The 26,311-nt window shown below is 36.1% G+C and overlaps 1 protein-coding gene across 4 annotated transcripts; it reads left to right on the forward strand.

Moving 5' to 3' along the window:
• Positions 1–577: 577 nt before the first annotated feature.
• LOC115441302 (histone-lysine N-methyltransferase SETD1) lies at positions 578–23,056 on the forward strand. Of its 4 annotated transcripts, none has more exons than XM_030166032.1 (28): positions 578–804; positions 1,222–1,458; positions 1,905–2,154; positions 2,984–3,169; positions 4,057–4,250; positions 5,337–5,507; positions 9,138–9,240; positions 12,972–13,105; positions 13,602–13,753; positions 14,126–14,265; positions 14,407–14,565; positions 14,751–14,865; positions 15,131–15,255; positions 15,588–15,791; positions 16,059–16,268; positions 16,495–16,610; positions 17,116–17,233; positions 17,325–17,406; positions 17,761–17,897; positions 18,155–18,273; positions 18,510–18,750; positions 19,068–19,227; positions 19,527–19,650; positions 19,829–20,126; positions 20,313–20,511; positions 20,683–20,789; positions 21,013–21,207; positions 21,521–23,056. In XM_030166032.1, the coding sequence occupies exons 2-28, from the start codon at positions 1,223–1,225 to the stop codon at positions 21,692–21,694; spliced, it is 4,449 nt and encodes a 1,482-aa protein (XP_030021892.1). In that variant the 5' UTR covers positions 578–804; position 1,222; the 3' UTR covers positions 21,695–23,056. The 4 variants fall into 4 exon arrangements, with proteins under 4 accessions (XP_030021892.1, XP_037292611.1, XP_037292610.1 ...); XM_037436714.1 differs by having other exon boundaries at positions 18,522–18,750; XM_037436713.1 differs by having other exon boundaries at positions 5,340–5,507.
• Positions 23,057–26,311: the final 3,255 nt, after the last annotated feature.

The raw sequence follows: 26,311 nt of genomic DNA on the forward strand, positions 1-26,311 counted from the left end.
TAGCTACTTATTTGACAGTATAATAGTCTTATTCGAAATATATATATATATATATATATATATATATATTTTCGGAATTATATATATATATAATTCCGCGATTAATTTACTTTTAATTCGATCTAATAAAGCAGAATATTTTAAAACGAAATCGAATATATAATTGTATCGCGTATCATGTTGACAAGTACATCTCTATAATAGAAAAAGTCTTGCTACATAAAAAAAGTATTTACCGTTCTTGAACTATATATGTTAGAATTTTGAGCATTTAATACAAAATTAATTTAACGTTTGATTGTAATACCAAAATTATTTAGGGAATCTTACAAAATAAAAATTGGATGGATAAAAGAGAGCTTATTTTTTCCGATGAGGATAATTTACATTACATATTTTTATATGGGAACAATTTCGATTCTTCACATTACGTATTCTAATGCTATATATCCCTTTACTATATCTATATTCAATTATTGATTTGTAATGCTAAAGAACAAATACTTATATTCACACGATATTTTTCTAGGCTGGCAATATGTGGAATAAAATACAATGACATTACTCAGGTAGGCAACATAACGGAACTAATGAATGTTCATAAAGTATAATATTTTTGTGTACTTCTTAGTAAAGAATGAACCTAAGGAAAAGAGATACTTTATGATAAACATTTTAGTAATAGTCAATCGAGTGTTTCATTATTCTGGTCTTCGTAAAATTAAAAAATGTCCAAACAAGATTCTTGACGATAATATCATATTAATAAATGTGTTAGTTATTATGCATCTGAATCAATAAAAAGTAAGTATATTTTTTATCCGACTATTCAGCTCTAAACGGGTCGTCACCATGGAGAGAGCTTGCTGCAAAGAATTATTTTATATTTCGATTTTGTGTTATTAACTTATTGAAGTATCGTCTCAAATATGTCTATATTATCACGAGCCATCATATTCGTTTAATATTACCATTAAATTGCGATGTATTGTAACTGATTCCTCAAAATAGAGGGAATAACAAATTTTATAACATATTGTTTTCTAAACATTTCAGGTGAGTTTTTTTGATATCTCTTACTTTTACATAGGCAAGGAAGTCTTTTTTAGGTGGCAACAGTATGCAACCAGCATATGGAAGGAATTTATTGGAAATAACTTTAATTGTTGTAAATGATAGAGGTTATGTTTTAAATAACTTTCTTGTTATTTTGTCTTCTAGAATGAATGGAGGAATGGAGCACAGAACTCCAGGTCACAATGCTGTGCTTCATAAAGCACCAAGAAACTACAAATTGCTCATGGACCCATTCCTTGTGAAGGGAGCAACAAAATTATATAGATATGATGGTTTGGTTCCGGGAGACACAACATATCCTCCTGTACAGTGCCGAGACCCCAGGTCTCAGCTATCCAGGATATGGAATAGACTGGAACCAGCAGATTTGCCTGTCCCTAGGTAAGAAATGGACTGCACTTTACAACACTTACAACATAAGTTCAGTTTGGCTTAAACATAACAAACTAAACAAAACCATGTAAATTGATTAATTATTAAAAAAAATATGCCCCTACAATTAATAAACTGGAGTAAATATGAAATAATAGTGATATTTAATCTGCTATGTGTTATTTCTGAATGATTTTTTTTCTTGTTTGAACACTTAGTAATTAGCATTAATTAGTCCTGTGTGATAGAATAAAGATGATAAATGTGTAATACAGTCGAAATACTTGTAGATTTGTGATGAATAAGTTGAGTTCTGATTAGAAAAATGAAGAAATTTTAGGTTTTTGGTTATAATGCCTTTGTTTTTATTACAGCTTTACTCACAGTACTGCCAACCTATACAAATTTGACATATTGTGAATACGCGGGATTTTTGTAATGCGTTTTTATTTCAGGTTTAAAATTGATAAAAATTACATAGGAATACCTCCACAGATAGAAATAACCATAGGAAATTTGAATGATAATATTGATAAAGCATTTTTGGCCGACATGATGAACAAGGTTGGCCCGTATGAGGAATTGACAATATTCTACCACCCAATAACAAACAGGCACCTAGGGTTTGCAAGAATAGTGTTTCAAGATGTGAAATATTCAAAACTCTGTATAGAGAAATATAATGGAAAATCTGTCATGGGTCAGGTAAGTTTCCTTTGTATAATATTAAAGTGTATGTACGACATCATTGATTATAGTGTTGAATAATATAAGTGAAAAGGTTTTGAAGGTGGTAGTAGTTAGTTTGAGGTTCTGACAACAGAAAAGTGTAAAACTTGCAAGATAAAATGTAATTTATTTCTTAATCCAGGTTTTGTCTATTTTGCTAAATTCAATCAAAATCCAAATATAGGTACGTAGATTTATTTTCAAAAAAACACTCAAAGTTTATTTTTTATTTATTTATATGGCTAAATTACAAGATGAGCAAGGCTCTGCTAGTAAACACCTGATGGTAGGCATAAGAAGTGCATGTAACAGTGCTTACCCAATACCACTTGGCGGTGGACATACATATTGGTGGTGATGGTATCTACCCAGATGGACTATACAATACTCCCTTCATCAAACTGAATTAGCAGGAAGCAAAATAATGGGAATTTTATTTCATATTGTAATTACTATAATGGCTAAAGACAACTATAACTACTGTGTCCAGGTTTTAGGATAGTATAATTTATAAGTTAAGTTTATGTACCACTATTTAATACAAAGCTAATGAATTCACAAAATAATAAAGTGCTATCAAATTAAATAATATGGAACAGTGTTTGCCAACATTACAATATTATCAATCAATGATGTGACCAGCGGAGCGCCTCTATGATGGCAACCGACATATCTGGGCATTAGCAGTAGCACCACAGCCAACATTTTAATTACTAAACTCTGTGGTATTATACCATATGCACACTGAGACATTACATATTAAATACCAAAACCATAGCTTATAATTAACATAACTTTTCTTTAGGTGCTAGAGGTGTTCCATGATGCTTTTGGTAAGAGATGTCAAGAGATGTTTGAGAATAAGACAATGGAGAGAAGGCCGCTACCCATCCCAACATCAACAAAAGCCCCCATTGTAGAAGATGTTAGATTGCAAAAAGTTGACCCCTCACTCAGCAAGAGATTAGAAGACACCAAGCTTACAGATAAAGTAAGTTATCATGTTTAAACACATTAATAACATTGTGTTTTCTATGGTACAGTTGTACACTATGGATGGATTGTACACTGTACAATCCATCCATTCCATCCCCTGGTTGGGTAAAGTGATATTGGGTTTTTCTCAGTATCAGCTATGAGTCCAGAATTCCTGTCTGATATGGCGATAGGCTCGCACCCTATAATATCATGTAATGAAATATGCATGGTATAAAAGTGAGTGTCCCAGTGGTGCCTGTGCCTATCCTTTCTGGGATGAAAGGCATGAGTGTGTGTGTAACAATAACAGTTTTATATGTCTTTTGTATGTAATCACTAAGATTGTATAGTATAGTAAATGTGCATAATTATAAGTGATTTGGTGAGTAAAGTATTCTGTATAGTTTTTGTGTATTCCTTGTAATTATTGTGTCAAATGACTTTTTCTTACCAACATACTGATTTAATGGAATGCTTAATCATATTTATGTCCATTCATCATTCCAATTATGACATGACCGTAATTTTTTTATGCTTAAGAAGTTTGAGTGAACAAGAATTAAAGGGTGTCTTGAAACACGTATATCAATGATCAATAGATCCACAATAGCAATAGCAATTGCATAGACCTAGTAGCTTGCAACTTGCAAAGGAACCCCTTGACCATACCATGACCGATTATGAAACTTTCGGCCTTATTATCAGACATCAGGTAGAATTCTTCCTAAAGATCTACACTGTACTTTGAAGGTTTTCAACATTAGTCACAAGAATTTCTAGACATTATCATGTATAGCGCCCTAGCCTTAGTTGATAAGATATTATAAAACAATGGGAGAGATAATACTCTTTTGAATATTGATATTGCTTGTCAAGTCTCAAGCCACTTCTCTTTTAAAGGAGCCATACACCCGTTACAAAGATTTGGAGCACAGTGAAAGCAATCCGCGATGGTCGGACGAGGAACGCGAATACCGACACCGCCACCGCAGCAGGAGTGAGCGTGAAAGGGATAAGGAGCGCGACCGAGACCGAGACCGAGACCGGGATCGGGATCGGGATCGGGATCGAGATCGAGATAGGGATAGGGAGAGGTGAGTTGGGTACAAGACCCTATCCATATAAGGATGGTGCAGTTTGTAACCTCTGATATATATAGAAGATGTATTATGCATAAAGTTTGGTAACTAAGAACTGACATTGGTTGATATACATTTGCTGAACCATATCTCAACAGTGACCCCACGTTAGCCGACATTCTATTAGACCCTACTCCACTTACCATCAGGTACAGATTTACCTTGCCCATATTAAAATGAGTTTAGCCATCAGTTATTGCAGAGGTATATAAAGATAATGCTAGCTTACAAATTGATTGCCAAAATAATACAGGGTGACCACTATATTCTCACCATGACCCCAGAACACAAATCGAAATTTCGAGCCATAGATTTTAAACTATATGTGCGGTGGTCGCTCTTCATTCTGGTAATAAATACGTGGGGTGCGTTTCTATTATTTCATTTAATAATGTGTAGGACATGATGTTCTTCATTTAACATGTAATGTAATATGGAGCTACAAAAGATTATAAACCACATTATTTTATTACAAGCCGACGTTGCAAGAGGAAATGTAGAAGAAAGTATGTATCAATATATTTTAGTAACAATATACTTTATTTCTGTATTTTTTTTAAAGTTAACATGATTGTGTTGATTCCTTATAGTGTCTTATGTGTGACAAATTATGTTGCATAATATTTAATTAAAGGTCATGAGAAATAGTAGTTGTTAAGTGTGGTAGAACTTATTTTTATGTGTGGTGTGATGTTGTCTACAGTACGCTCGTTCAATCTCGGTCGGTTTGAAGTTTGTCACGAGTAACGGACGAGCCATTGTTAGTGGGAACTAGCGGGTTGCGGCAAGAGCGGAGGTTGTGACTAACTTCAAATCGGCCAAGACTATAGGGAATTTCATTCATGAGGACGCGCCCGACCACTTTTTGTACGGGGATGTTGCGGGATAAGGGGACTGATCCATACGTGTGCACTCATGCTGCTCACGTACACTGTAAGCGATTACGGAAAGCTTTCGGGCGCGTCTTCATGAATGGAATGATCTATAGCTGGCGTACTGTACCTGAGCGGTTAGTACATGTGCACGCCTTTCCCCCTGTGGAAGACACAAGGAGCGGTACAGCCGCGGCACGAGCGAGGCGGGCGACGCGGCGTACGCGACGTCGAGTCACGCGGCCGAGCTCGCCTACCCGCCGCCCGCCGCGCCTGCGCCCGCGCCGGCGCCCGCGCCCGCGCCCGCCGCAGTGCCCTACGACCCTTACTACCAGCAAGGGTAAGATACATTAAGATTATTTATTAAAATTAAACCATATGCATGATTTTTATTTAATATTTGGTAACATTTAGAAAATAAAGCGACTTAAAAAATCAATAAATAATTTATTAATTTTTACACTTTATATACAAAGAAACTTAATGTCAAAGAAATTTATTACCGGTCGATATTAGGGTGGTGCAGACAACTAAAATATTCATGAAATAAGTCACAATATAAATTCATAACTTTTGGTAAAAGGGTTAATTTTTTTTGTATATATATATATATATATATATATATATATATATATATATACAGGGTCATTTCGACATTGCGTTACTAAATGAAACCACAGGTTCGTGGTGACCTCTGCTAACACCGTGCAAAAGATTATTCATAAGTAACGAATATTTACGTCAATAATCCCGATTTTAGATTTATGGTTTTTTGATCACGCTGTCTCTTAGCGCGCTTAACTGAATGAATGAACTACGTCACAGCTGATGATATTATTACCGAACCTATAGGGTTCAGAAGGTCAGCTCACAAATGAACTCCCAATACGTTCACTGACTTGGTTGCAGCAGTTCATTGAGTCAATAATTAATTACTAAAAAAAATATTTCGTCAATTATAAACGTTATTTTCGTTAATAAAATAGTTTTCTTACCAAAAAAGTTACCTACATAATTACTAAAGTTACAAGATTTAAATCTATTGGTATCATATTTTTTCTAGATTCTACATGATATTCCGACATTTATTTTAATTCCAACATTAATATTTCGGTTTGTCATAATATCTAAAAGAAGACTACGTAGACATTACCGAACGTCATATTATGCTTTCTGTACCATTTCTTTGCTAGATAGGTACACTATGGCAATGCGTCCGAGTCTTTGACCGAGTCCGAAGAGCGCGCGATTATTCAATACAATAGTCGTACTCTTTCTCGCCTAAACTCGCAGTGTTGTCAGTATAAACTTTTTACCAAAAGCTTGCTAAAACGACACAGTATTTCAAAAATCTGATATTAGATTTTTTTTTTATTACATGATGTTCTAACAGATTTAACACACAATTGTATTACAAAATAAAATAAGTAATGATTTATGATGAAATGATTAATGAAAAGTCTACCTAATTAAAATAATACACAGCAATATTTTAGTATTTTTGAAACATTATTTTAAGTAATAAAGTATAATAGAGATTTTGGATTCAGTCATTCATTTTCAATAGGCATACAGAGTATAAAATAAACAAGATATTGCACAATAAGGTAATAATAAAAAAAAGTTTGGTAACACTGCGAGGGCACGTGTTAGTTGTAAAACTCTGGCTCGTCAAATATCGTGTACCTCCAGACTAGTGTTGCCAGGGTCAATTTGTTTAAAATCAAGAAGGTAAAAAAAATCGAAATTTAGTGTTATGGATCCGGACATAAAAAAGCTAGTATTTTTAAAAAATTTAAGTTTTATGTATTTCGTTTTACAAAAAATATCACTGCAAGTCATGCTAAAGTTGCGTTTTAATTTGGATTGCTGTTTTAACATCAAAGCACAGATCGCCGGGTAGTCGCATCTCTAAGCAAGAGAATAAAACAAAACTGTACGTTCAGCGCTAGTGAGATGATACGTGCTATTTTGATTGCATTGTCGCACTCAACACAATGATGAATGCGTAGTTAATTTTTTCATAATACTTAATGGTTTTAATAATTTTATTGGTGCAAAACGGGTCACATCCCCAGAACTCTGAAAATCGGGACGTCCCGCGCAAATCGGGACATCAGGCAACACTACTCCAGACCCTTGCCGCTAGTTTGTGGAATTCGCTAAACTCGTGTGTCGCGTGTTGGTCGGTCAGGCACAAAGAAATTTAAAGTGGTCCCCTAAACGCGACCTTAAAACGTATAAAATAGAGTCTATTTTTAGAAATATTTTTTGTCATTTTGAATATTTTACGATCGCGAATTTGCATCGTTGACGCGTACACGAAACTGAACTAATCACAATCTAATGATTATGTTTCTATCGGAGGCTGTCATTACGATTTTAATGTGGATTTATGAATTTGCGATAGGTACTGAATGGAAAAATCCAATATCATTTTGTCCGACCCGGGATTCGATCCCTAAACCTTAGCAAAGCATCCGTACTATAATACAACTGCGGCACCGAGGTAGTCACAAATTAACTGTATTAAAAATACTTTGAAGTATGACACAACTTTTAAAGGAACAAGCAATCTACAAATCTTCATTAGGTATTGGTAAACGCATTTACTATTTTGAAAACATGTTAAGATACCTATTGGGACGCCGCGCCGCGCCGTGACGCATCCCGTCGCTCGACATTTTTACCTCAAACTATCACATTACCTAATTATTATCAAGATTGTAACTTCGTTATTAATTGTTCGTGTGAATTGCCAGACTTGCAGAATGATATTTTATTGTTATGAGTGTTATAAATCTAACCGTTAAACGTATTTATTATACCTACTTATCTACTAAAATGGATGAACTACCGACATTAGAATGTGTGTGTTTTGATTTAAAAGATTGAAACCACTTTAAAATTACAAAAATCATGTGTTATGTGTACCTAACTTATGCAGTTGTGGTTTTTTGATTAGTGTCGTTTGCTTATGATGATAGTTTGAGCATAGAAAATATTGTTCTAATGAAATGTGATGATTAGTGCGTGATGTTTATGTTGGCGTTGGATGTCCACCTGCAAGGTGGACAGACGACTTGTTAACGTCGCGGGAACACATTGGATGCAGGCAGCTTTCGACAGGTCCGTCTGGAAATCTTTAGGGGAGGCCTATGTTCAACACTGGACTTTATGTGGCTGATGATGATAATGATGTTTAGGTATGTGTCTTTTTGTAACGTCGGCGTAGCGTCGTCGCTGCTGGTCTAATTGTTGATTGAGTGATGTGGCACGACACAAAACCCTAGGTAGTTAAAGCGCCGACATCAGCTGTTCGGTTGCGGCGCGGCGCGCGCGGTGCGACGAACTACCCTTGCGCTCGAGTGTGCATCACTTGTTCGTGTGCGTGAGCATAATATTATCAATGACTGTGTGCGATGTTGCCGCTCCGACGAATTCTAGTATAGTAGTAGTGGCAAACTAAGATGTTTTTATTACATAGATACGTTGTCCGAGCTCAATACTGGCAAGACGAGAGTAAGGTAATTGCCTGACTTGACGGCCAATGAGCGTGCGGCTCTAACATTGTTACGTAACTCGATGTATATATATCCTTTTCTAACGAATGTGTGCTGCATCTTTTTATTACTTCTTCGAGCCAATTTGTAATTATATGTACAGGTACGTGACTATAGCAAATAGTGCGCCGTTTTTATGTGCCATTTTGTTAGTGTATGGTGCGTCTATTTGTAAAACGTCATTGGTGGCAAAAGGGTGTGTAAAAATAAAATGACTATTTGAATATTTATTTTGTTTGAAAATTTTACTTTTTTGTTTTTGACCTTAGGTTAGAGTAACTTATAGTAAACTGCTTCTTTCAAGATGACTTTCTCGCAGTTAAATTTAAGTCTAGGGTTACAAAATGACCCTGTATATATATATATATATATTGCCTTTACACATATATGTTGTCGGTATTATTCAGTTACGGCGCGTACAGCTACCCGCCGCCCAGCGCGACGCCCGGCGGCAGCGGCATGTGGTGGGGCGACTGGCGACACACGCACCACTCCTCGCACCACTCGCACGTGAGTTGCTCAACAAATGCTAGCACTAGTGTTGGCGTATTCGTCAAATTATTTGCGCCTTATGGACAAAGCAATATCGACCAATTTTTTTGTTTATGTTGCATTGGCCAAATAACGCAAATATTTGCTCAAAACTGAACACGCTGTATAATAGCCTAAACATAATCACGGGATAAAGATTCATACTTAGTCAAGAATATTCGTATGGTTGGTCATGGACGGCACCTTGGGCAGCCATATTCGAGATGTGCTGTTACTAAGCAACAAATTTGTGTAAAACCCACCAATAGGATCGCTTTTTTATCAACTTAACCATCGAGTAAACCTAAGCTAAGTTATAAATTAGTATTGCTATTGGTAAGTTTGTCACATCCGTAACTAAGCACTTAGCATAAGGTAAGGTAGAAAAGGTAATCGGACAGGGTAATTGTTTGATGTACCAAAAATATAGGATGTTTGCTTTTTTATTATTTTTTGACAAATTGTATGACTCTTTACTCTGTGATATAGGTGCACTTTGAGGTTCCTTAACTTATAAAAGCAATTAAATACATATAAACAGTATTTAAAATTCACTGTAAATATAATATTACGATTTTTCTAACCAACATCGGCAGTAATGTTTTGTTATAATAAGAGTGTTACATGTGTGTTTCTATTACTAACACTAACAAAATTATAATTGGCTTAAAGGTTTTCATTATACTGTTATTTACAATTATAAACTAGTGGTCGTATACGAGTAATTTTAGGTAGCTTCAATTTGCACTAAATTTGGTAAATAGTAATAAATATTAGGCGACAACTATCGATATTTCTTCTACATCACTATGGGTATGGAGTGGCGTAAAGTGTCCGCTTATTTTTAAATTTTGATATTTGTAGCCAACTTGGCGATGGGCTCGCCCCTTATTATATGAAACGGAATAAGCATGGCCTTGGGGGGATGAACGCTGTGTGTGTGTGTTTATTTTTACGGCAATAATTGTGCTAGATGAGTTAGGCAGTGTGTGTATTAAGTGGTTCGTTTGACGTAAGTCGAAGAGCCGCAGTCGTGCGGAGCGCGCGCCCAGCGCCGCCGAGCGCGCGCCCGACCCCGCGCCCGGCCCCGCGCCCGGCCCCGCGCCCGCCGACCCGCCGCCGGACGACAAGGTTACCGCTAAAACCCCACTACGCCTAGAGGGTCGGCAAACTGACACTTTTTGTTCGCTGCCGGCCGAATACGGTTGTCAACGCCTAAATTCATTTTCCTCCTCAATTTTGAATTTTGGGGTATTTTGAACGATACCTAAAAATAAATAAATGTGTGATCCACAGTTATATTGATGTAATTTTTAAACTTAACGACAAAAAGGAAATATCAAGGACGTTTGTATGGTCGTTTTAATTATTCCTCTTAATTTAGTTGGCAACCCAGTAAGCGCCGAATAAAAAGTCTGTTATTTGCTAGAGCCTCATGACAAAATATACAATGCACGAACATGACTATTATTATTTTAAATAGATGCCAATTATAATTGGTAGATTTATTAAAATAATTTCAAAGGCAGTGGGTTGACCGTGCCCCTGGCCATTGTTAAGTCGATGGGCAGCGGTAACCGCTCACTGCGAGGCGGACCGCTTGCTTCTCTGTCCATGAAGACTCTCCCCGGAGCGAACGGCCTTGAGCAATCGTTCTATACGTTTTCAGCGCATGAGTTACGACGGGAGTATGCAAAGATTTACGGAATATTTATTTAAAAATCAATATAAGGTCTTTTTGCAAATTTTAGACTACCAAGATATTCCTTATTGAATAGTGTTAGTTCCAAATTAGAATGATGTGTAAGTACACATCGCATACACTTGAAGTCAAGAGGAGATGCACGGAATAAATGACTTTAGTGTCATTTATATTGTAAAATTAATGACATTATCAAAACTTTGAAATTACCAAAATTAAGGTAACATATTGAATAAATATAATGTTTTATATCTTTTACTATGTTTTATAAATTTAGTAGAAGGCCTCTAAAATACGGTTAGCGCATCGTTTTGCTGGGGGGAACACCTTAAGGGAATAAAATAATATACATGTAAGCTTATCTTTTTTTAAATCTTGAATTTACTATTTTAATAATATATTCTAAACTATCTTATAAACGAGTTAACTTCTAAAATATTCTTAGGTCATGTTAGTGAATTGTAAATATTTAAGCAATAGATGTGTGTCATGTACTAGTGGGATCGCTGTTGCGGTGTTGCCTTTAGCACGATTCATACCGTCTCCTTCAGCGTTTACGACATTCGTAATACTATGTTCGAATTAGAAAGAGGGCCTTACACATCCAAAATACAAAGATGAAATGTTTTCACTGTACATTACGAAGGTGTATTGTTTGAAAGCATACATTTGTTACAATCATATCACATGTGTGTGTAAAGATACACTGTCTAAATAGCAACAAACTTTATTTCAATTAGTATTGTCTGAAATTCATTTTTAATTGTACAACAGGCTAGTATTTCACTGTATGTTTTTAATATATACATCATACATAGACGACTGACTGCCTCGGTGGCGTAGTTGTATTGCACGTCCGGTACAATAGCGCTCTGAGGTCCTGGGTTCGAATCCCGGGTCGGGCAAAGTGATATTTGGGTTTTTCTGCTCAGTATCAGCCCGGAGTCTGGAATTTGTGCCCGATATGGCGATAGGCTCGCCCCCTATCACATCATGGGACGGAACATACTTGGCGAAAAGTGGGTACCTTAGTTGCGCCTCTGCATACCCCCTCGGGGATAAAATGCGTGATGTTATGTATGTATGTATGTATACATAGACGATTTTTTCTTGTATGTAAAACAAGAGAACATATAATAAAATTTGGCTCAATGTCGAAAACGCTAGCGTGTTACGGCCTGGTCATGGAATGAATTAAGGGCAGCCATTACCCAATTTCAAACGAACAAGTATGAGGATCATTACTACGATAAATACGACGTCATCTCGCGGATTGTTTTGCCGGTACTATGATACCAGGCCGTAAGGCTAAATCTACACTGAACTAAAGCGGCAGAACGGAGACGAATATGTAGCATCTGGTTTGCCTTGGTTATGTGGAAATGCTCATCTCGCTTTAGTGCTCTACATATCTCCGCACTGTGCAGCCACGAGTCAGTGAAAACGCAATCTTAGAATTCAATGCTTTAGGTGTTTTAAAATTATCGGATTGAGTAGTTGAAACAAATATAGATTAGTCGTTCAATGTTACTATTATACAATTTTAAAGTGTATTTTTATGGAAGAAATACGATTTTCTGTACTTATTTTATACACATGTAAATAAAGACACTTCAGTCCATTCTAATAATGTTGCATGATTGTATTCTTAAAATAAGTAATTTTGCACATATTTTTAATGCATCTGGTGTGCGCATTAATGCATGACTACTTTTATAACAATTATCTTGCATGTTAAATGTTGTGGTGTGATGTACTTATTTATAATATTTTCTCTGATCTACATATCCCATTATTACAAATATATCGAATACTCATATTGAATTTGTTTATCTTTGTAAATCTTTAATTATTAAATAGGACAAGTCGATTTTGAGATATCATGAGTACTTGATATTTAAATGCAAGTCTGTCGATTTTTGATGTCTTTCCAAACCATTATCGATACTGGTTGCAGTATCGATAATGGATTGTATAGTTATAGTCTATATCGATATGTTTGACGTAGGAGACGTCGCTGGAGGCCAAGAGCATTGAGCCGGTGGAGCCGCGGCCGCCTGAGGACACTACCGACAGCAAGGAGCCCGACCCCAAGCCGCCCCCGCCCGCAGAAGAACCGAAAAACGTCGACCTCGACACTAGGTATACTTCCCATGAACTGGTCATATCGATAGAATTATAATATTTTACTGAGAAAAGTAGGACAACTACTGTTAACAAGAGCAAATTATAATCGATAGAATACAATATATCATAAAAAAAAAAATAGGACACTAGAATCTAATTTGTGATAATAAATTCATAATATCATTTACCTTAAGGCGATACCTCAAGGTCCATTTTCATACATTTTGTTTCGGCTTTAATCTGGGTAACTAAACAAGTATTGGCAAGTAAAGAATTTAAATTCACGTCTAGTTAGTGATTAGTTCTCGCAGTTGAAAGAAAAACGTAAAAATAATTAATAATCATGGATATTTCGACCTTTAAAATTTAATATGACGAAATTATTATATCGCCTTAATTTGAATTTTCGGTACTTATTCTTAGCTTAGTTTGTAGATAAATAAGCGCATTGTAATGGTATTGTGAATTTATAAGGATGTTAACAGTCAATGATCTTACTCTACGATCGCAGAATAGCGATGTTACTGAAGGGCGCAAGCGGCGGCGGAGGGCTGGCCCCTCCGTTCCTGGCGCTCGGGATGTCGTCAGAGGAGGAGGACGACGACCGCCTGCCCACGAAGATACCGGACCTAGATGTACACAACCCGCCTAGCGATGACGAAGGTATGAACAAAGATTCTTTGATATAATAAGAAATAGGAATAATAGCAATGACCACACTACCACGTGATGCCGGCTATTATGTAGTTACAAATTGAAATACATTTAAATGTATATTATAAATTTATTAAGCACTAATAATGTAAAGAGTATGGAATTAGTAGTATTTTAAAGGGAATTGCAACTTCGGTTGTAAATAACACCTCAGAATACGCCAATTTCAAACCGCCAACTTAAATGCCACTAAGTTCGTTCCTTTGCCGTTCACAATTTATTATATTCCAAAAGGTCAGCTCGGCCTCTAACTAGAAGATGTTGGGGTCACTAAAAGGCGATTTAATTTAAGAAAAGATCTATCGTCACCCTTACAATCAGTTTCAGGTAGCGAAGACAGAGAGAGTATAATATCGATGAATCCGAAAATAGAAATGGATCCAGAGCCGCTTTCAAACACGCCGTCGCCGTTCCTGTCGCGGGAGTTCTACATCGAATGTCTCAAAATTACTGTGGAAAAGGTATGTGTTAACTCACTTTCTTATACAATACCAACACTTCGAGTATCGATATTTTCATAAAATCGATGTACGGTACCATATTGCTCTATTGATCAAGGCTCTTTATATGCATTGATATTTTGATCAAAACTGCTTTTCCAGCGTGCAAAAGAACAGCGCAAGAAAATTCCTGATATCGATAAAATCGGTTCCGATATATCGTCATCGGAGGACGAGTTGTTAACGGGCGAGGAGCCGAAACGGTCGCCTGTGGTGCCACTTAACGACGATCGTGACCAGGACAATCTTGACGATGATCAGGTGATGCTAAATTAACTCATTTGTAACCGATTTTCAAAGCATTAAGTTCTTTTTGTGAATCGATTCGATGGAATAAAATCAAGTGAGCGCGCATCGTTATGGATGATGTAAATACAAATGTATAATTACTTGTGATTGATATTTAAGTTGCCGTCTCATTTATTTATGTCGTAATGTTTGCACAGATGTCGCTGTCGTCGTTGTCGTCAACGGAAGCCAAGATCGAGGAGCAGGTGCCGGCCGAAGGGTATTACTACGCGCCCCATCCGCACTACTATCAAACAATGTGGCCGCCTACAGGTAATTATTACTATCAGATGTCTACGTCATACTTTTTCTGACTTTTACAATCGAACTTGCTTTCATAAATTTTTTGTTATGTACTTAAATTGTTATAATATACATAGTGTATTATGGAGAAATTGACCAAGAAATGTTTCACGAAATCATCTAACAAAAGAATGGTAAACCGTCTTAACGACGATTTATCAAAAAAAAAAATCGTAATACTGTAGTTTATAAAATGTACGCAATAGTAATATCCGTTATCATGATGTGTGTGCAGCGTACCCCGCGGCGGCGTACGGCGCGCCCGCTCCGCTCGCGCTCGCGTACGGCGGCGGGTTCGCGCCACCGCCCATACTGCCGCACCCCTACCAGCACTACCCCGACACCAAGGAGCCCGCACAGGTCACACACTTTAAATACCACAAACATACAACCGTTACCTTTTATACGGGCATGACAGAGTGACTCCACTACACCTGATGGTAAGTCGAGTGGGGTCCAATAGAATGACTAACGAGAGATGATTAGCCCTCGGCAGTCGACACAGTTATGCCGGCGTGTTAGCTAACTTATCACTTTACGTACATTATCTACATACTGGGCAATGGCACCAGCACGGACGAACATATTTATTCATCTAAAAAAATTGCTATTATTTTGCAAGAAAACTTGAATAGTCAGTAACGTCAAAGGTCAATAACTGAATAAATAAAGAAATACTTTAAACATTCTAGGAATGTGACAATCCCTACTATCCAACTATAAACAACGTGATAGAACGCGTGACGTCAGAACTGAAGCAGATACTGAAGAAGGACTTTAACAAGAAGATGATTGAGAACACGGCGTTCAAAAGTTTCGAGTTGTGGTGGGACGAGCAAAGCAGGAAGATGCGTCAGACAGCCAAACCCAAAGAGGACACAAATCAACCTCTGCAGGTAGGCATATTTTTATTTACTATACTTTGTGTTGTACTCGTTTGGAAACTTTTGATTTAGTGGGAACGGAAATGCACAATCAAAGAACTTAGTTTCATTATAGTGACGGTGAAACTAAAAAAAAATATTACGCTACTCGATTATGAAATACACATTTATCGAAAATTTTTTGTTGTAAAAATATTTTTTATTGTAAAATGTAAATACTTTAAGTTTTATCAAAAATCTAAATACTTTGCTGATACAGAGAAATATTTTCTTTTTTAGGATATCTCAAACAAGAAAGAAGAGGCAGTGGACTCGATAAAATCGATAATGGAGTCGCGGGAGCTCGGGTTAGATCTTGGTGGTTATGGGGTGGGGATTGGTTTAGGTCTCCGGGCCGCCATACCCAAGATGCCCAGCTTCAGGAAAAAGAGAAAGATACCTTCACCTGTTCTCATGGATGAGGACTCTTCCAAGAGACTGAGTGATCAGGTAAAAATGTATTAACATTAAAATTCAATTACAGATTAGTTCAAATTTAAAAGCTAAGCTGATATCGATAATAATTCTGCATGTTAAATATAAATGTGGTGTTATCAGTAAAAGGTTTTAGTAACATTTAAAGCTTGAAAGCTTACATTTCATTTATACAAGTTAACGTGATGTGATTGAATATTTAAATGTTTTATATTTTTTAATATTATTGTGAACTTTGTAGGAGGAAATGGTCCAGAACTCGGATGAAGAGAAGGAGGTACCGACGAGTCCGCGCAGTAGGACGACGGGCTCGTACCTGTCGAGAAGTAGGAGGCGGCAATCTAGTAGTTCGTCCAGGTGAGTTACATACACTTGTAGAGTCCCACGGCTGGATATTGGCCGCTCTCATATCCTAACGTTTCCCATGGTTTGAACCCAGTAGTTTCCAGGTTCAATTTGCTAGATTTACTTTCGTTTTTAGCTATTAATCACCTTTTTGGCGTTAATTTTTTTATGTAGTCATATATATGTGCTCGAGCGTTTATTTTCCATATCATCACTGCATAGTATAAAACAAAGTCGCTTTCTCTGTCCCTATGTGTGCTTAAATCTCTAAAACTACGCAACGGATTTTGATGCGGTTTTTTTAATAGATAGAGTGATTCAAGAGGAAGGTTTATATAAACTATAGTTTATAAGGTTTATATACATATGTATAATAATAACATCCATTAAATAGTCAGCAATGCAAGCCGGGGCGGGTCGCTAGTAGTCATATAAAAGAAATCTCCATTTGTTTTGGCTACTGTTCATCACAATAAGCTGATTGAGATTTTGATACTATATAATACGTATCTCATAGGTCGTCGTCATCATCATCGAGCCACTCGTCGTCAGAGGAGTCGGAAGTGGAGCGCAAGGGCCCCGCGCCAAGGATATACTCCGACACAGATGACGACTCAGAACTCGATGAGGCTGAGGTATTAATCAAGTTATTACACATGCTAGCTAATTAATAGTTGTCAATCGATATATAATTGAAAATTTTAAATTCGATATTTTTCTGTTCAGTTCAAGGTGGTTTCGAATAAGGAGCGGTTAAGGCGAGTGTATTCGTCATCATCAGATAGCGAAGAAGAAAGCAGGATGAGAGGTGAGGAATTTTAATTAAATATTATGCTTTGTATGTAATGTAAATTTACTTGGCGAAGGCTGAAATTCATTATATAGCTACACGACATTGCTTACAATTTCGCTTTTTCTATATTTTGTTTTTGTAAGTTTTGCATCATTTTGCCTATATAGTATAAAGAGTATTGAACGTCAAAATTCCCTAGCCACATGCATTGCATTGCATTACATTTGCTTGTGTGGTCAAACTGATCTTGTCGACTGTATTATCAAACTCTGTTACTGCTTCTCAAATTCGAAATTTTAATATCTAGAAAAGTTAATAGATATTGTAATTTTTAACACCGAATATTAATGAAATAATGCTATTTGACAGAGAAAACTCCAATACCTCCGGTAGAAGCTTCGGACACGGAAGACAGGCTCGGTTCGCCGATACTGTCGCCCGAGGGACCGAGGGACTTATTACTCGACCGAGTCTATTCGGATTCGGAGGAGGAGAGAGAGTACCAGGCAAGTTGTTTTATAAATTTTTCTCTATTACATTATCGATAAATGTTGCATAATATGAACCGGGTATGCATAAGACTGTTGTAATTAACATTCAATAGTGAAAGTCTGCATACAGTGCATTTTACCTTGATAAATTTATATTACAAATAAGTGCTAACTTTATCTGAGTACATCTTGACAATATTCTTGTTTAGATTTTATGTCTGCCATAATAATAACTAATTTATAAAAAAAACCTTTTTTTTTGTTCCATACAGGAAAGAAGAAGACGCAACACAGAATATATGGAACAGATAGAAAGGGAATTCCTCGAAGAACAGAAGAAGAAAATGGAAGTGGATACACAACCGCAGCCAGACAAACCGCCTGACGAAAGGTAAACAATTTACTTTATTATTACCAAAAAAATATTATTAGCGGCTAAGGTCCGTTCTTAAACACTGAAAGGCTTTTTTCTATAAAATGCTATAATTGATATCGATAAAATCGTTTATCGATATCAATTATAGCATTATATTATATTATTTGAGATCATTCGCTCCAATTATGTATTGACTACTAAAAAATTAAAGATTTTTAAACGTAACTGCCAACTCAAATTTAATATTTTAGTAAACCCGAGAGCAAACCCGACGAGCCCAGAAGTAGTCCAGTCAAGAACCATCTGAAGTCACCAGAGAAGAAACTCGACACTGAAGTAGAAGACGGCGAGATTACTTCCGAAGAGGAGACGCTGAAGACGCGGCGGAAGAAAGAGCGCCGGTCCAAGAAGAGCGAGAAGAGACAGAGGATCGTGTCGCTGAGCGATCATAGTAACAACGAGACCACTGTCAGCGTTAATGGGGTTAAGGAGGTAAATTGAAAATATAATGCAAAATATGCTGAGGGTAGTAGTCAGTCAGCATTGGCTCGCATATTATTTTGTCTCTATTTGATAGTTTTATACATATTTATAACGAAGTTAGCTAACATAATTTTCTATAATTTTTAATGGTATGTTGCAAACGCTTAAATACCCCTTTGGATAGATTCAGGTCGAAAAACAAAAATATATAAATCCAGTAACTTTTTACAGATCTTCGAAAATACGAAAACAAATATTCTACGACAAACATGCCATTTTTTTAACTTATTACTTTGTATTTAAGTATTATAATATTTTTTCAACAGACCAGCAGCGCGGTGTCGGAGACATCGTCACCGCAGTCTCAAGCGTCGCAAGCGTCGCAGGCGTCACAGGTGGCGCTCGACCACTCATACTGCCGCCCGCCGCCCACGCGCGAACCCACGCCGCCGCTACCCAACGCCAACCACCTGCAGCACGACCATGGTATACTGCTCGATATACTACTAAACGACATAATATACGACTTTCATACACTTCTTGAAACATCTGAGCCTATCTTACGTTCTATCGGTAGTTATAACCAGAAGTTAAAAGAGGAAGTAATTCGAATTGTTCACCCAACAACGTAAAGCGAAAGTATCAATATAATGTTTCAAGTATATTTTTTTAATGTATGTAATGGCGTATCCATTGTCCATGTTCAATATACATTAACATCAGTATCGATAAACATCATGACTTCTGTACCGAAAGTAAATAATGCTATTATTTTGAATGTATAGGTTACACGTGGATGGCGGAACCAGAGAGTGCATCCCCCATAGAGGAGCCACCACTCAAGAAGGAGACGAAACGGCCGTATAAGAGGAAACACGAGACCAAAAAACTAGCAGAGATACAAAACAAGTTAGTTGCATACAAATTACGATTATTGCAGCAATTTTAATTATTTTCACGTCTGTATATAAACAAATTATATTGCCAAAGTGATCTAATCAGGTCTTATGTTTATAGGCCTTCAAAGTGGATTAATAAATTGGATAAGAAATTCAATAATTAATATACATACGTTGCGTTACTTCAGATTGTACGAGAGCACGGGCGCAGGCGCGGACGCGGTGGCGGCGGCGGGCGCAGGCGCGCTGTTCAAGCCGCGCGACATCATGGCGGAGATGACCGTGATGTACTCGTTCCTGACGCGCGGCATCGACCGCGAGGACGCGCAATTCCTGCGCCGCGCGTACGAAGCGCTGCTCGCCGAGGATGCGCACGGATACTGGCTCAACGACACACACTGGGTCGACCACCCGCCCACAGACCTCTGCTACGATCCGCCCAGGAAGAAGTCCAAGCGGCACAACAATATATATGAGGATTTGCAGGTTACCTACTATTCATATAACGAATTTTTATTCCAATAATTATCTTCAGATCTAAGAGACTACTTTAAATATCTTTACTACAACCTCATATACAATACTTTATTAATTACATTGTATTATATCGGAGCGAGTGTTACGGAAATAGGGACGAAAGAACTCATTTATTTTTTTATATAATTATTTAAGGGTCACTCGAGTGGGTCGGCGCGCACGGAGGGCTACTACAAGATGGACGCGCGGCTGAAGGCCAAGTACAAGTACCACCACGGCCGCACCGCCGGCGCTGCGGCGCTGCACGCGCCGCCCGACGACAAAAAGGCCTCCAAGATGCAGCTGCTCTCTAGGGAGGCGCGCTCCAATCAGAGAAGGCTGCTCACCGCATTCGGTTGGTTTTACTTATTATATTATTATTATCGTAAAAGAAAGACATGAATTCGCTGCTGCATGAATAAAAAGTATATTGTTTTTAAACAAAATTCACGGTCTATCAATCAAGGTCGTATATTAAAAAATATATTATTTCGTCAATTAAAGCTCTTTTAACCATTTTTTATAGGAACGGACACCGACTCAGATCTGTTGAAATTCAACCAGTTGAAGTTCAGAAAGAAGCAGCTGAAGTTTGCAAAGTCTGGCATTCACGACTGGGGATTATTTGCTCAGGTAACAATATTTGGTATAGTTTCGGTTGGAATTTTATAAGAAGAAAGTTTTATAAGAATAAATTAATTGCAGTAATCAAATTGCTTTTGTGCTTGACTATGCTGTAAAAAACTGGAACAAATAAATTTTGATTACTAGTACTAATTATCAGCATCTCTGCCTCTTAAGGGCCCTAATGGGAATTTCAAAAGAGTTAAATTCATGCGTAACTTGAATTCGCCAGGAACCGATAGCGGCAGACGAAATGGTGATAGAATACGTGGGGCAGATGATCAGACCGATCGTGGCGGACGTACGCGAGGCTCACTACGAAGCAACTGGCATCGGAAGTTCGTACTTGTTCCGCATTGACCTCGACACCATCATCGACGCCACTAAGTGCGGAAATCTCGCCAGGTTCATTAACCACAGTTGCAATGTTAGTATACAAGTTTATATATGTTTTTTTTTTTAGTATATAATATATAAGATAAGTAAAGGTGTTACATTTACCACGAGTGCTCACGGCGTTTCGACGCATATTGGCATGATCCCTAAGTTTTTGAATAGTAAGTGTAAGGCTGATATGACAAAATATTCAACTTGTTTGAAGCAATGCGCGTTGTTTATCATAAATGTTGAAAGTTCCGTTATCGATTTAGCATCTTCGCCACTAATATTGCTAGGGAGAAACATACTGTATACATTTTCACATCGTTTCCTTTTATTACAAATGTTTATTAATTTCACAGCCAAACTGCTACGCGAAGATAATAACGATAGAGTCACAAAAGAAAATTGTAATATACTCGAAGCAGCCGATCGGCGTCGACGAAGAAATTACGTACGACTACAAGTTCCCTCTGGAAGACGAGAAGATCCCGTGCTTGTGCGGAGCGCCGCAGTGTCGCGGCTTCCTCAATTAGACCATCCACATTGCATTAGTGTACAGTCTACTGCGGGTCATAGATTCGAGAGCTACTGGGACCGTACACAATATGCCTTTCTACAATCTTTAACGCTAATAGAAGACAAAAAGTATGGTAAACATATTCTAGCGATAGACTTATCGACTGTAGAAAGTCATCTTGTCTATGGCTTCTGGACTCATTTCTTCCGTACCGATTGTATAAGCCTTTACAAGTCAGTGTCTAACCGCAGTATGCTTGAGTGCAGCTGGTTAATTATTTTCAGTTTGATGCTCAGTTTATAAATAGACAAACAAAATAAAATAAATCCTTATACACAAATTTATAATCAGACAGAAATTAACTGTGAAAATGTTCGATCACTCCAATGCCTTAATCAAAAAGAATAAAGCTGAGAACACAAAATAACTATATGGGTATAAACTACTTCGAATCGAATTCTTTGTGTAATGGAATCTCCGGTATGAATGTACATACATATATGGTTTGCTGTTACCCTAAATAAATATGAAATAAGTATATTGCCAGTGAAGAGAAAATAAATTTGGAGTATATTTATTGTCTATATAAATACGTTATGGCGAAATTGTGTTCCTAAGTAAGTAATTGATAAAATAAATTTTGTTGATAAAATAAATGTCGACTATTATACTGTAATTCTCGATGAGATTGTTTTAAAACTGCGTTATTAATAAAACGAATAAAGCAGTGCGCGAGTGCATCATTGGCTTATTCCTTCATAATAAAGGTTGTATCGATTGACTGTGAATGTTGTACCATATTATACCATACGCGTGCGTTCTATAAGCAAATGTCATAATCGGCGCGGCGTCTACTAGCGTGTAAGTGGTTTTCAAAAACTGCCTCAAATTAGAAAGTTATCGATAATGTATAAAGATGTGTGTTTGTGTGAATCTAATGGTATCGTTTTGTATTTAATGCGACCCAGTGCAACTGTTAATGTAATTATTAACTTTTTGTATTATATTATGATATTGTTTTGACTGAGTCTTAAAGATATGAATCACTAGGCATAGAATGTCAATAATAACTTGGTGTATCATTATTATTTTGTGCTGTATATTATTTGTGTATAAAGATCTCTGCCGCCACGCCACCAGCCACACTTACGTAGTACACTTGTCAAGTACACCCGTAATATGTTATGACTTTGATTTCGTAAGCGATTTGCAAATGTTTATTTCGTGTTCGAAGACTATTGTTTAAATGCATAAAAGTTTTGAGATAAGGTATTAGTATTAACAATTGGTAGATATGCTCGCGGTCTGTCTAAATTCCACGTCACATTGTTTTATGTAAAATGTATAAGTTTGTAAATAAAATATTCCAACAATTTTACTTCGTATTGTTTTTATTTAATGTGACCTAGAAAATACGAACTTCTACGACGAAGGCGGACAACACACTATTTATTTACTTAATTTTCATTTTCATTTACTCAATTTTTGACTATGTTTGGAAAAATCACAAAGGATACTTGGAAATAAATGTGCAAATCATAATAATTAATTGTATTTATTGTATTTAATAATTATTTGTAACTACATATTTTGCCACGAGTCGACTATCACTTGGTCGTCTATACATGAGATATTAATTAATTTTTAATATTTTATTTCATTCAAATAATAAAACATTAACAAATGAAGCAGGGCTTAGGTTTCATTCTAATATTAATTCAAATATGTATCTATATTATAGAGTATAAAATTATAAAATAAAGATTGATATGGTGAAGCGTTGATGTTGCTAGTCGAGTTAGATGACTGTTCGTGCGTGAGCAGAGGATGCTTGCACCCCTGCGTCGGTGACGGTATTTGGTAACATTCACTTCGTAAACTTGAAAAACACTTGTAGTTAGCATTATTTAGATACTTTAATTAATAGAAACAAGGCGAAATTTGCAAGGAACAAATGTCACATTGTAGAATCCTGCAAATAAAATCATAAACTTATCGATGAATTTATTTACTTTGCATCCAACATTATTTAGATTCAGCCAAATTTTTACTCTACCGTTTGTTCCGAAATTAGTTTCCAACAGCGTACAACAGGCAAGATACTCTAGTGTTTTTTTTTGTTTAAAGCAGTTAATTTTTTTACGAGCAAAATAAAAAAAATCCGTTCTATAAGTACTTGTGCACAATCTTCTCAGGATTCATTTTTTTTAAATATGCAATTTTTATAATGTATTATTTTAAGGTATATATCTGCAGCTATTAACAACCCGATTAAAGAAAAAATACGTAATTTATTAAGACTAGTGTTGCAATTCGGTATCTTATCCCCTCGGCCCATTGTAATCGCAGGTAAAAGAGTTACACCCACTTTTACAACCCTTAAACCACGAGAACGAATCATGCAAAATTAATTGAACTTAAACATAAGAATATGCCAAATGCTAAACTCATAGCTTTCTTGCAGTCATTTTTGGTTAGTTAACAAACTAATTAACCTTAGGAATGATGAGACGTCACAAAAAATAATTTAATTGGATGGCAGATTTTAAGAATTTTACACCTCGCTGTGTTTTAAGGCTGATTTTAGCCAAATAGCCCCTATGAAGGACTATGTTTTTTTAATGAATATGGAAGTTGGAAGTCTGGAGAAATTTTTGATCTACCTTAGAACCACAAAGTCACTTGTTTAGGTTTTTAAATTTAAAGAAGAAAATTAAATCATAATTCATAGAACATAAGTTTTTTACTGTACACCAACATTTTCATAATTTTCATTAAAGTTACGAATCTGATTGTTTTTAGCAAAAAAGAACAACTAATGAAAATCTTTTTGCAATAAAAAAATCACGAATAAGTCTTCTACTTTTTTTAAAAGAAATAATTTAATCGTTCAAATCGAAAACCTCAAAAATTCAGAAAAATATTCATAACTCGAAAACTATGAAAAATCGCGGAACATACATGGACTCTGGACCTCCGCTTGACACTAATTTCTGGGACACCTGTATAAAACTACGAAAATGTAACATTAATTGTAAAAAAATAAGAAATATGTATTGAATTCTCTTTGTAAACCAATAAGTTCTATTTCAATTTCAAACCTTCACATAAATTATAAGATAGCATTATACTTTATTTCTTTATATTGTATGTATAGTGAAACTGAGGACATTCTCTGTACTTAATAAATTGTCCTGATAGTATACAGGTATCTAGGAGAATAAATATCAGTAGACTTTTCTTAGTGTTTTAGTCCAAAAACGAAGGCGTCTTGTCTCGAGAACAGCTCATGTAACTAACATTAAACTAATTAGCTAAAAAATGCGCGCAGAGAATTATAATATATATATATATACGAAAGCGTGCGTTTGAGAAAATATTGCAATACACAGATAGGTTGTCCATGAAGGCGGTTACGTTGACACAAACTTAGTACTAAAGCTCTTGTAGAATTTTCGGCGTATGCGAATACGGACGGCATTAGTTATGATTAAGAAATAAGAAAACAAAAATGTATTATTAAAATATATATTAATATTATTATATCACAAAGCATAAACAAGCATTAACTTAAGTTACTTAATACAACAAAAGAATACGAACTAAGTCACATCAATCACAGGTATTAATATTATTCGTAATAATGTATTGACTAACGCCACACGCCCAAAGTCCATACAATGCAGGTAAGAAATTAAATGTAGCTGCTGAACAAAATTTGTTAAAATTTTAATTGTATTTAATTTAGACAAAAGATTAAATGTATTGTGGCATTTAATTAATGAATATACACATAAAATTCAAATGAAAATTCTAAAACAATCTTATCAAAAATACAATTTCAATCTTACAAATAATAAGAATAAATAAAATTCTTACACTGCCGTAAGTCGCTAGAGAAAAAAATACTAAACTAAGAAAAGTATCGAACATAATATATTAGCGCAGAAGTAGCCTGTCACATGCTCCATTTTATGACTGTTGAGTCTTCATATGCGCCTAGTCTGTGTAGTCCATTGAAAAGTTACATTTGGGGTTGCGTTTTTTAGAGGACGCAATTTTATTTTTTTGATGTGTAGGGGGGGTCAGTGTAAAGCTAAAACCAAGTTTGTGGGGTCGCCACTCTTTCCCACGGCCGTCATCTTGAAAATAACAGTTGAAATGGTTTTTACGATGTATTTCTTAAACTATTTATCTGACAAAAAAAATTATAAACATTATTTGTTGCAAATTAAATTCTCTACAACTTTGGTCCAGTAACTTTTTGTCGTAAAACTATAAATAAAAAAGTTATAAGCGAAAATGTTAAGAAATTCAATGTTAAGCAATGTCCATTGCAACGTCATTAGAACGTGTGTTTATAAGGTTCATAATACTATTTTTGAACTCTCATTACGTACAACACAAACCCGCGGTTGTCGGCTTGTACGCGAATTACTTGGATCCTGAATCGCTTTGGCACAGATGAAGCAATTGTTCACAAAATCAAAGCCTGCTCTGGAGCTTCTGAAACTGACGATAAACTAATTTTTACGAACTGTTTCGGAAGTTACTGTACATATTGCGTGTTATTGTTATTACGTGGACAATCGAACCGATAATGTTGTTCGTCGTCCCAGCAGCAGCTCCAGTA

Source organism: Manduca sexta, chromosome 9, assembly GCF_014839805.1.
Source record: "Manduca sexta isolate Smith_Timp_Sample1 chromosome 9, JHU_Msex_v1.0, whole genome shotgun sequence".
Lineage (NCBI taxonomy): Eukaryota > Metazoa > Arthropoda > Insecta > Lepidoptera > Sphingidae > Manduca > Manduca sexta.